At 40.0% G+C, this 12,906-nt stretch overlaps 1 protein-coding gene across 1 annotated transcript; it reads left to right on the top strand.

The window, feature by feature from the left end:
- The first annotated feature begins 688 nt into the window (after positions 1-688).
- dact1 (dishevelled-binding antagonist of beta-catenin 1) lies at positions 689-8,883 on the top strand. The gene is made up of 4 exons (XM_069915256.1): positions 689-1,244; positions 3,028-3,160; positions 5,339-5,494; positions 6,781-8,883. Exons 1-4 carry the CDS (start codon positions 903-905, stop codon positions 8,637-8,639), a joined length of 2,490 nt encoding a protein of 829 aa, XP_069771357.1. The 5' UTR covers positions 689-902; the 3' UTR covers positions 8,640-8,883.
- The last annotated feature ends 4,023 nt before the right edge of the window (positions 8,884-12,906 follow it).

Here is a 12,906-nt window from a genome sequence, read left to right as displayed (position 1 = left end):
TGTGAAATCCTCCCCGTTCGTATTTGTCTCTTTCAACCGGTTCCTTCTCGAGGTCCTCGACCTCGTTTGACCTTCCTTTTATTCTCATTGAGCTGCACCTACGCGTCTGTACTTTGGCCATTAACGGTCCAAATTTATGATAAAAAGCCACTAAACTGCAGCTTTACCTTCGACCCTCTCTCCTCAGATGCTGAACGACCCGCCGAGTTTTTTTTGCGGGGGGGGGGGAGGGTTGAAAATGCAATTATTGGTATAAAATATCGTTCAACACTGACTCCCTGTGCCGAAAATTGCTACCAATCTGTCCAGATCAAGCCGTTTTTCCCCATTCTGAGTTCAAACAATAGATCCCAAACTATGCCATTCTGTTAATAATGGGCATCGCGGGTTTACTTTGGAAAACTCGTGAAAAAAAGGGTGTTAAATTGCCCCGGGCTTCAAATCTTTAAATTTTGAATGGCAGAAACTTTTGTTCTGGAGTGTGATTGATTATGTAACGTTGGGTTTCCAAACTCGATTTACCCCAGAACGGGGGTTGCCTTTTTAACAAGGGTGGTGTCCCGACCCGGCCTTGTTTGATGTGGCTATACTTCATCACAGTTTGATTAGAGGATTAGAGCAGTGCTGGGGCGGCGGGACGTCAATTGCGGACTCACGCACAGACGCGCCCGGGTGCCTCTCTATTTGAGTCAAGGGGAGAGGGAGAGTGGAGCTGTCAACGGCCGAGGCTGCTGCCACGCTTTGAGGAAAGAGGGCAGTTGATGGTCTTCATTCCACCAACCCTGATCTGTCATCCCGGGAAAACGCACCGGCGGAGTGGATTAAAACTCAACCCTGCAATCGCTGAACAAAAGGACACTGCGGGAAGCCAGGGTTAGCAATTGAACCCGAGCGGTCTTATTATGCTAAAACAGACGCCCGCTCTTTTAATGATGCCTGTTAACGGGATTCGGCATCCGATGAAGCTGGAAGGCGAGAACCGAACCCGAGAGAAGGCAGAAGCCGAGAGCGATCGCTGCCGGACACGGGACAGGTTCGAAGCGACCTTGGCTGGACTGGGCGAGCTGGATTTCCTGAAACACAGGCAGGAGTACTTGGTTCGGGGTGCAATGGAATTATTGAAAGCCTCGGAGAACACAACAGTTCTCAAAGACGAAAGGAGAAAGGGATCTCAAGGGGAACTTTATTTGACCCCAGAGGAAAAGCAATTGGAAGATAACATTATTATGTTAAGGAAACAATTGGTGAGACGTTAAAACGAACTGTTTTTAAAGTAAATATTATTAACGTGTTATTCTCGGTCATTTCAGCAGGAGGATGACATGACCCATAAATCTGACTAAATGTTAGCCCACATTTTAATGAAAGTCCCTTCAGCGTCATACTTTGCAACGTGGCTTGTAAAATAAAACCACTGAGACCACGAGAGCAAAATAAAATCTTGGGTTCCGAGCGACACCGTCCCATTCAAAAAGAAAGAAATTCCGTCGGGTTCTCTCGCTCTTTAATGATTTCCGCATTGGCTTTGAGTGACCTTCATGCCAATGTTGAGGAGTGATTTACGGTTCACGATCTCGCTGCACAAGCAAAGCATCCCCCCCCCCCCCCCCCAAAAAAAAAAGTGAAGGATTTTGTCGAGAGCGGAAACTTTTTCGGTCCGTCGACTTTTCGGATTTGGGGGTGGGGGCAAAAAAAAAGTGCGGCGAAGTGATCAGTTTCCATTTATATTGAACCATACAATACTGTTGTAGAAGGGATGTGGTCGTTCATGGGAAATGCAGCTGGGGCATTTGCAATGAGTTCGATTAGTCTTTTGAAATGGTAGAGAACGAGTTGTGACTTTATGCAAAAAAAAACCCCAATAAATTGACTTCCTGCTCATGAAATAACAGCAAAAAAACTAATCTCGTCATCGGAGGAGGTCCAGCTCGAGGCTTTAAAGCCCTTTGGCCGGTTATAATAGACTTAAATGAACTTTACAAGCAGACCGCGGCTCTCCTGCGGAGCTGGGGGGGGGGGGGGGGGGGGTGGGGGGGCTGGAAGCTCTGTTTATATTAACTGATCAGCTGACTGCAATGAAGGCGAGTCGTCTCGTTCTGTGCAATGTTGCTGCATCGTTGAAGGAACAATAGAGTGGGCCGTATCTTAACAAAATCCAACATCCCGGGTTCCCAAATGACCATGACAGTGGCGGATCTTGACCGAATGCAAAATGTTGCTGGAGGTGATCGAGTCCCAAATTTCGACATTATTTTCAAATCGAGAAGGCGCGATAGTTCTAGGGGGTCTTCGGGGCAAGTCGACGGGCGTCTGGACAAAACGTGTTGCCCATGCTCTATTTTAAAATGGCATTAATTCGATCATACTTGACAATGGAGAAAAACGCCCAGAAAATATGTGCCAATTGCTCATGAGTGACATTGAACTTTTCTGCACTCCACATCTAATTCATTGTGGATAGAGTCGCCGCACGTTGTTTTTTGTGTAAAATAGACCTTTTTTTAATAAAACATACGTCCACATTGACAGTACCTTTGGAATATAGACATAATAAAGTTCTGTTTGAAATCGCAGGAACAATCACCGTTCCCCATTAAGATTGGCAATAATGAAAAATGTTCCCCTTTCAGGAATTCCATCTCGTGCTTTTGAATCCAGTAACTGTAAGAGTCTTTTCATTTTATTTTGTAGCTGTTTTATTGTAGGAATAACTGACTGCTTGCAATAATTTTCTCGTGGGACCCACGCTATTTAACATTTTTTTCTCCCTATCTTAGCAATATTCCAGAATTTTGAAACGAGCCACAAATACAATGTTGTTTTAACCAAAGAGGCAATTTAAATCACTGCTAAATGCTGTCATTTTTGTAGGGAACACACCCGATGTTTCATTGTGTGATTGGGGTGGTAGAATATTAATTATCACTGAAAGGACAGAATTCATAGCTTTTGTTAGTTTTCGCTGAATATTTGTGGGAAGACAATTTCTCCGACTGATTCAAATGTGTTGCTGCTCAATCTTTTCAGAACTGTTTGAGGAGAAGAGATGCTGGCCTCATAAATCAGCTCCAGGAGCTGGATCGACAAATCAGTGACCTTCAGTTGGATGCGGAAAAGGGTCCAAATGATAACCCAGAAACAGACAGCAGACCCAGTTCAGGTCAGTCTGCTTATGGTAGACATCTGGAAATGTACATCAAAGGATGATTTACACTAGCAGGAACACTTAAATATCTTGGGTAAACTAAATATTCTTTGCAATTCCCCAATTTATTTCCTTCTTCAATAAATCATGTTGATTTAAAATCCTGAAGTCCAGAATTTGATGACAAACCTGACACAGCAGTAGGCCAAGATGTGTCGCATTGTCTCTTCTTTCCTCTGTGCTCAAGGACTTCAAAGAGATAAAATTTGATGAGATAATATTCTGCATAGAACTAAATTGTGATATAACTAATTGTCTTGCAATTATTTAGCAATATAGTTTGTCCAACTGAGAAAATTGCTGTCTGACTATCAGTGATTTTCTTAAGAATATAAATAATAGTTTTCATATTACCAGAATACCCCAGAGAGCATTGCATCCGAGGTTAATTCCCTGCTGCTTTGCAAAGCGACATCCCACAAAAAACATTGAATTAACAGCAAGCAGTTGATAGCGTTGAGTGCCCTGGACACGGAGAGAATGCTTTGCTCTTCAGACTTGTGGAATCTATTACATTGCACCAATGTAGGTGAATGCAATCTCCAAATAACATTTCACCCCAAAGACCACTTCCAAAACTGCAGTACTTGGGTATTGCAGTATCACCATGCTACATTATGTGCTCAAGTTCTGGAATAGGGCTTGAACTCAGACCTGGAGGCTACCCTAAATTACATTTTTTTCCTTTGTCCCTCTAGTTTTGGCAGGGTATTCCACTTTTTTAAAAAAGCTGTGCTGCTTTGGGTTTCCCAGTGGCTTAGTAGGTAAGTGTTTCATCCTTTGTGTGAGTAACCCACCATGCTGTGCATCTGGAAGGTGCATTTAATCCTTGGTCTATGTTCATTAACCAATATACCTTTAGTCAGACAGTGAAGAATCTGTGGACTTTGTTCCCACGGGTGGTTATGGAGGCCAAGTCATGGGGTGTATTTAAGGCAGAGATTGATAGGTTCTTGATTAGCCAGGGTTATAGGGAGAAGGCCCGGCAGTAGGGCTGAGTGGGGATAATGGCGAGGCAGACTTGATGGGCTGAATTTCTGATTTCCACTCCAATGTCTTATGGCCTAATGTTCATCAGGATGAGTTGTAAAGGTGCTCCTGTACAGTAGATGACAGCAAATTTGGAGTTTAAAGCAGTTTTGTTAATCCTGATCACCATCATTTGCATACATTTATTGATATCCGATGAGAACAGTGTAAGAATTACTATCGTCTCTAAGTTCCTATGGTTTGTTGACACTTGATTGTCTGAGTTCAAATTTTTTTGTTGAATTGCTAGTGACCTGGGAATACCTGGGAAAAGTTGAGAAACACAAAAAGAAAACCTGATCAGATTTCAATGTTTCTGCCTGCTTTGCATGTTAAATCTTCAGAGATCATTATTTTTGTTTGCCTTATTGTGGTTTCCTTGAGGAAACTAAGCATCTTAAAAGTTTACATTTTGGGATGTACACCAAATGCCATTCTAAGCTATTTGGTTGGTTTATAAGAAGACTTTTTCTCCGTGGACACATTTATTATTCATTTTATTTCTGTTTTGCCATGTTTGGTGGTGTTCTTAGTTGGCTTATATTGAATGTTATGGAATAGGAAAGAACCAATTTGGATGATCTTATTTGTACTGGTGCTTAACCAGACCAATCTAGAAGTAGACTTGTTTCTCTCCACTACTGCTCCTTTTCGGTTTTTATCTAGATTGCTTTAAAAGGTAGATTGGTCTTCATTGTGCAACAATCTTGTATGTTTAAGATGTTCCCAGTGGCAACATTACAAATATGTTCCTTTGCCCCTGACCAGGTGATTAAAATGTTGTCTCATTACTTATCATTTTAAGAATTTTTTTTAAATTAAAAGTCCATTTTTGGCATCAACCCATCAATGGGAGTTATCCAAATATTTCAAAGTTACACTCAAAATAGATTCCAAGTTCTTTCAGATGCAACTGATACATGGTTAAAAAGTTGATACACATTTTGTCACCCTAATTAAATATGTTCATCTGAAATTCTAGTCTACATTTGACCATATTGACACTTTGTGTCCCATTTTATTGATTTAAAAATTTATGAACTTCTCAAAAATTTGTGCGAACTGGATGTATAGAAAATTTCAACTTGCTTTTTGATTTAACAGGGTTTTACGAAATGAGTGATGGAGCATCTGGGTCACTTTCAAACTCCTCTAATTCTGTTTTCAGTGAGTGTTTATCCAGTTGTCATTCTAGCACCTGCTTCTGTGGCCCTTTGGATGCATCACTGAACATCACAGATGGCCGCCCTAAGTCAACAGGTAAGAGGCATATTAGCTGTGCTGTTATGATCGAATATTTGTCATTTATCAAGATCTGATGTCGAGCTGAAAAGGAGTTGAACACCTTGTGGCTATTGTGGGCATCTCCTTGTTGCATTATTTGTTAACTGGCTCATTTTTTGTCCCTTACTAATCATATTCTTGGTGAGGAGGGAAAAGCGCAAATTTGGATGAATTAATGTTTTAGTTTACAAGTTTAGAGTTGTGAGAGAGATGGAGATGATCTCTTGGCTTAAAAAATTTGAATGCATATTTTCAACACAAATATATACAGTAGATGCTGTCATGTCAAATGAAGAAATAAATTAGAACATGTGTCAGTAGTTGAACACTGGCTACTGAGGACAATGGCTATTTTTGTCCAATTGTCCATTTGAATCCCATCTTTGAACCATTTATGGATAAGCTTGCAATGTGGGCTTTTGATTGTAAGTCTTTGTGCAAGGTTAAACCAATCTCCTTGATGATAATTATGAAAAATACTTATTTTGTACAATTATGCTTGGGGCAGGGAACATCTTTCTAGTCTTCCAACCACCTTGGGCTCTAAAGGACACCTAATTTTGGCTGATTTATGTGTCCAAATGTATTCAGGATATGTCATGTGACAATGCTAAAATCTGTACTTAAAAATTATAACATAATTTTAGAAGTGCTGCAATGTGTATGTAGATATATTTCATTGATAGAGATTTGGGGTTTTTTTTGACATATGATTATCATTCTACAGATGCTTTAGAAAACAAAAAGGTTTATTGTTCCATTGTTGCTTAAGAGCTTGGATTGAATTGTTTTTGAATTGAAGAATATCACTGGTTCAGAGACTGCAACTATGGCTAACGATAGCTGTAGATTTGTACAAATTGAACACACACTAATGGGTGTAACATTCATTCATAAAATTTACATGAGTGTATCTAAAGTTAGTTGATCAAGTGCCAGTGAGATTTCCTCCATTATTTGTGTTGCTCACTGTGTCTCTATCCAGCCCTCTGTTAATGCAGCACCTTTGACTTGACTGGAAATACTCATGCATTTGTGTTCGAGTTTGAATGTTCCAAGTCTCATGCTAGGTAAATGCCAACAATTGTGGGCTGGTACTCCAACTTAGTGCTGAAGTCATACCACAGTATGGGTGACACTGTTTGTCAAATGAGCTGGTCTACTTGTCCTTGGAGATATCAATATGATTTTGTAGCATAAATGTTACCCCTGTGTCCTGCTCAATTAAATGAGACTTTTAATGACCTGTTTCTTGTTTACAGAGGATTTCATTGGCTGGAGGGATTACGGAGAGGGGATACTTGAGTGCCAATATGCTGGTGTTGTTCGACGTTCCTTCTCTGCACCCTATTCTAGTTCAATGGACGTGGTTGCTGATGTTCATCCCAAGTATCAGTGTGACTTGGTTTCCAAAAATGGCAATGATGTGTATCGATACCCAAGCCCTCTACATGCAGTTGCTGTACAAAGTCCAATATTTTTTCACCCTGCAACTGGGATCGTTAAAGAGGAAGAGGAGAAATCCCAGTGTGGTGAGGGTGCTTCAACAGTGCCACCAGAACCAGTAATAAGTGACTCTGCTGTTCCTGCCTCTCAGATCAGTTCCTGTCCAGTTATACACCCTTCAACCATGAAAAAACTGGATAATTATATACTTGGCCTTATTCAGAAGAAAATTCAGCCACTTAGACCAAATAAGCCAAGGACCAGCATAAACACAGACCCACTAAAGGGAATCTTGAGGCAAGGTAGTTTGTGTGCCAAACAAACATTGGTGCCAACTAATACAGATTTGAAAGTGTCCAGAAGTGTTTATACCCATTCTCCTGCACCCAACAGCTCTGAATGCAGTGTAGCATCCCCACAAAGGCAACTTCCAGGCAATGAAAATAAACAAGATCAAAAAAATGTGCAAGAATCTAAGATGGAATTAATAAATAACAAAATAACCGTTCAGAATAGTGTTATTGAATTGCAGAATAGTAGCCTGCCTAAAAAAATGACGAATGTGGTGACTAATGGACTAACAAAATGTTCAGTGACTGTAGATTATCAAGAAGGGAATGGTGAATATGGCACTTGCATACCAAAAGATAATTTGTATCAGTGTGTCACAGTACATGAAGAGAATGCTGTGCAATCTCCTAAAGTCGTGTTTTCTAAAAGACCCTCAAGACCACTTCTATCTTCCTTTCCTGTGGATGAAAGACTGCCACTGGATGCCAGGAGTGAAGCATCCTCTGTTCAGAGTTTAGAGGACGGGGGGCAATTAGCAAATGCCCATTTCATTCCAGCACAGCAGCAAATGATGAAATCTCGTAAAGTTAACAAAAATGTAAAGATCAGCAAATTTAAGAGCGCTACGATAAAATCCAGGACCCCCTGTGACAAGACTCTTCAATCAAGTATTCAAACCTTAAAACAGAAACCTAAAGCCACTCCAAAAAAATGTCATTTTTCTGATGACGTTGATCATGTGAAAAGAAGCATGAAGAGGCCCATGTCCAGAACAAAGAAGACCTTCCACACCATATCTGAGAACAGCATTCTGGGGAGACAGAATGCGTCCAAATCCACTAAGTGTAGTGGGCAAGGAAGGGAAACTGTCCTCGTCAAGCCGAGGTACAAGCAAAGGATTGATTACCGGAAATGGAGGTCCACGGCTGAAGTTTCTCATGAAGAAGCATTAAAACGCTTGAGGAGGCGCAACAGGAAAGGGCCACTTTGTCATGTACCTGGTATGTACATGCAGAGCAATGGTGTTTGTACTCTGAGAGGAAGTGATTCTGAATATTCAGCTGAGTGTGAATCTTTATTCCACTCCACTGTGGCAGACACCAGTGAGGATGAGCGGAGCAATTATACCACCAATTGTTTTGGAGATAGTGAGTCTAGTTTGAGTGAAGTAGATTTTGTAGAAACTACCTCATCCAGTGACTCCGATGAAAGTGGCGCACTTGTCTGGTCGCAATTTGCCCAGTCTCGACCTGCGCAACCGTCTGCTGCTGAGTTAAAGAAGTCCCCGCCAAAGGCCTTTGTCAAAATCAAAGCATCGCACAATCTAAAGAGAAAGATTCTACGCTTCAGATCTGGTTCACTAAAACTAATGACAACTGTATAAGGGGATTTGACATTTGTTGCATTGAACTCCAAATGACACAGGATATTATTTTTAATTGAACACTCTTAAGAACTTTTAAGATTCATTTGTCAGAAATACGCATGTAAGTTTTGAATTATCAGTATTCTGTGCATGAAATGATTCCATATTGGCTCCAAATTGTACACTGCTAATTGTATATAGTACCTGTACATTAAAACAATGTTTCATGCTTTAATAAATTGTAATATCTTGAATCCTTAAACTGCTTTGAAATTTGCTTCACCTTTTTCCTTCTAGATCTTGCATATAAAAGATGATTTGAATTTAATTGATAATTAAAGTGCAAGCTGACACTGTAAATAATGTTTGAGGAATCAACAATTCCTGCGCAGGGGGTGACGAAAACTGTTTCTTCTGCTTGTGATGCAATTTTCCCAAAATTAAAATAATCATTGAGTAAATAATTTAAAATGTGCTACAAAGCAAATGAGGCACCTACTGTCTAAGTTTGCATATTTCCCCCACTATCAAATCCTGTTATTCTGACAATGAACTGTAGATATTACAATGCTGCTGAAGGTATCCCCATTCTTGATCAAATTGAGCACAATGTCTGATTTTTTTTTTCAATTTGCCCTGAGGAAATTATTTAAAATCATTCATTTTCTGTAAACTCTGCTTCATTTATGCATTCTAAATTGCCTCGGATGTTTGCATCATCACATGTGGGGTTGGATTAATCGTTTTAGTTTGGGTTGATTGCCATTGAATGCCATGGAGAAAATTAACTTTGGGCAACTGCTTTTAGCAATCCAATGTGCTAGGGTACATCAGTGATTCTCCTGATTGTGAAGCTGGTTGTGGATTAATGATGAATGAGTGCAAACTAACCCTGGGGCAATTGGCATTCATCAAATAAGAAGGAAGCAGAAGTGCTTTCAAGAGAGAAGCAGAAAATAATTGGACACTTTCAAATTTAAAATAAGAAAATTCTTGTGCTGTGATATATCTGTGTTAGAATTCTGAAGAGTGCATGGATCAGCTTAATGCTCAAGGACAGACATTCTCAATAAAACTTAGGAACTAGCTTCTTACCATCCTTTGATGTTGATGCAATGAAGCCAACAGCATCAATGAAGATTCTCCTTTGTTCTCTATACAACATTCATTCAGCAATATAACCGTTGACTTTATTGGGGACTACCTGGAAGCACATAGGCTGTGACATTTTCTAAGTTACAACAGTGGTTATGTTGCACTTTCAAAAGTGGTATGTCCTGTGGTCATGAAATGTTTCATAAAATTCAATTTCTTTTCCTTTTGTGTTAGAAAAATATTTTAAAGGTGTATTTTAAAATTTTATCTGGAGATGCTGTGTTCATAAAACTTTGAATATCACAATAACTAATGTTTTATCTCAACTTTATGCTTCTGTGCTTTATCCATGATACTCTAAGTTCTGTCAGTCACACTGGCTATCCCTTCCCTGTTTGTTGGAAAGGACAATAATTTTCACTGGATGCGTTCTAATTCCATTGCTTTATATCAAATATATTTTAATGGTAACAGGATTTATCACATTAATTGTATGTCAGAGTTTGATTATCCTCAACAGTTCTCCCTGGAGTGGCAGTAGAGAGTAAAAAGAAAATGGGGTGATGAAAACTAATTTTTCAGTTTTTTCCTCCTCTGTCTCTGTCAAGGTTGCTGCATGTAGGACAGAACTGGAGTATATGTCCCTGCTTCCTCCTTCCTCTCCACCCCATTGCTTTTGCAACTATCAAATGGAAATTGACAGTAGTCTTTAGGTAGTGCCTGTAATAGTCCTAAATGAACTACTTTAAATTAATCTTTCTGTCCTTATCCTTGAGAGCCAGCCCCTCTTCACTGACATGACCACCCAACTTATTTTGCTGACTAGGCCAGCAAAGGGTTCCGTCTCCTTGCCATTTACTATCATTGGAGAATGGTATGTGTGTGAATTTAAAGGAAAGTGCTTACTTCTGAAAATACCACATACTATTTGGTTGAAATGTTTTGCTCTCAAGCTGTTTTCAAAGAGAAAGCATTAGAGAATCTTGTAGAGTTGAAGATCATTTCAAATACTCAAAAGACTATTCATTGACTTAATCCTTCTCGCCAATTATTTGTATTTGAATAAGAACATGAGCAACCGTATAATATTGTTTCCTGTCCTGGGTAAAACTCCCCTTTCCGACCACCTGATTCTGTGGTTCTGAGCCGATTTGTTTCTGAATTCATCATCTTTAAACTAAACTATTCCAGGACTCCTGAATTTCTTCCCTTTATATACTTTCCATGAATTTAAGGCCATTCAATGGTGCATCCTAAGTCGTGTGTGTGATGACATGACTATAATTTAATATTTTCAGTCCTTCCATTGCCTTTTACCTTTATAATCTTCTCCATATCTGTGCTCCTCCAATTCTAACCTTTGAAAATTGCTGTTTAAGAACACAGTACATACAACAGTACAGCACAGGAACATTGTTGTCAGCCCATGTTGCCTGTGTGGAGCATGATGCCAAATGAAACTAAATCTCTCCTGCCTGTATGTGATCTGTACTGCTCCATTCCCTGAGTATTTGTCTATTGAACAACCACTTAAACATTACTTTTGCATATGAATGCAACTCAGAACATCACACAAACTTTTCTCCCCTCCGTGGATTCCATCGACATCTGTTGCTGAGGAAAGGCAGCCCATATGTTGGAGGATCCACCACATCTTGGACACAAACTCTTCTCTCTCCTCCGACCGGAGAGAAGGCTTAAGAGTGAAAATGCACACCAAGAGGCAAAAGTCCTATTTCCCTGCAGCTATCAAGCTCCTGAATGAACCCCATACCATTGCTCTCATGCTACTCCTGCTTGGTGTTAATTGATCTTCCTTTTCATTGTAATCACTATAATTCAGAAAATTGTGCTCTTTACCCAGTTGTATAAATGTTAGTGACAACTCTGTTAGTTTATTTGCAGAAGAACCCTTTTCACAACACTTGGTATTTTGTGATAAGTAAACTTTAACCGGTGCAGACTCGAAAGGCTGACATGGCCTGTTTCCGCTCCATAAATGGTTATATGGTTATATGGTTAACATAAACATATTTTAAAAACACTGCCCCTGACATCCCATTCCAAGTTCCAACCACTCTCTGTGTAAAAAGAAACATGCTCCACACATCTCCTTTAAACCTCCCTTCTCACCTTTTGTAGGTGACAAATTTACCCTCGAATAAAGATTCTGATTGTGTACCCTACCTGTGCCTCATCATTTTATAAACTTCTAATCTCTGATGTTTCAGAGAAAACAACCCATGTTTGTTCAACCTCTCCTTGTAGCTTATACCTCTAATCTGAGCAACATCTGAGTAAACCTCCTGCACTTTTCTGAAACCTCTAATGGGGGGGAGTCAGAATTACACATAATACTCCAAGAGTGGCCCAATTAAAGTTTTGTATAGCTGCAACATGACTTCCTTACTCTTACACACAAGAACCAGGATTTATTGTCACGACGGAGTCAATTGTATTATTTAAGAAAAGGTTGGACAGGTATATGGATGAGAAGAAGATGGAGAGTTATGGGCATTGTGCAGGGAGGTGGGACTAGAGAGGGGTGTTTGGTTCGGTGTGGACTAGAAGGGCCTAATGGCCTGTTTCCGTGCTGTAATTGTTATGTTATATATGAAAGTCGGTGTTCTGTGGCAGCATTGTAGTGCAAACTTTCATATTATGAACCATCTTACAGCAATATATATTTTTAAAAAAGCCCACAAAAAGTAAGGCAGCATCTTTGATCCATTGATTATTCAGGAATCTGATGGCAGCGGGGAAGAAGCTGTCCTTGTGCCACTGAGAGCTCGTCTTTCGGCTCCTGTATCTTTTACTTGATTGTGGCAAAGTGAAGAAGGCATGGCCTGGGTGGTGGGTGTCTTTGAGGATAGAGGCTGTTTTTTTTAAACTCTGCCTCGTAGATGTCCTCGATGGAGTGAAGTCTGGTGCCTGTGAAGATGCAAGCCGAGTTAACAAGCCTCTGGAGATTTTTCTTGTCCTGAGATTTGGTGCCTCCATACCAAGCAGTGAAGATTTTTCTTGTCCTGAGATTTGGTGCCTCCATACCAAGCAGTGATGTATCCAGCCATGGTACACCAAAGTTTCTGAGAGTCTTCGGTAATACCAATGAAGGCAAGTATGCCATGAATCTTCTTCATACCATCTCTACTTTTAATCCTCCATATGTGACTCGGTCTTCAACTGCTAA

The sequence above is a fragment of the Narcine bancroftii genome, chromosome 2 (assembly GCF_036971445.1).
Source record: "Narcine bancroftii isolate sNarBan1 chromosome 2, sNarBan1.hap1, whole genome shotgun sequence".
NCBI lineage: Eukaryota > Metazoa > Chordata > Chondrichthyes > Torpediniformes > Narcinidae > Narcine > Narcine bancroftii.
Note: the sequence above shows the minus strand (reverse complement) of the source record. Positions and strands in the feature narration are given on the sequence as shown.

Coding starts and splice junctions, on each gene's coding strand:
- dact1 (XM_069915256.1), top strand. CDS start 903: ATGCTAAAACAGACGCCCGCTCTTTTAATGATGCCTGTTAACGGGATT. Junction 1,245..3,027: donor TTATGTTAAGGAAACAATTG/GTGAGACGTTAA, acceptor CAATCTTTTCAG/AACTGTTTGAGGAGAAGAGA. Junction 5,495..6,780: donor TGGCCGCCCTAAGTCAACAG/GTAAGAGGCATA, acceptor TCTTGTTTACAG/AGGATTTCATTGGCTGGAGG.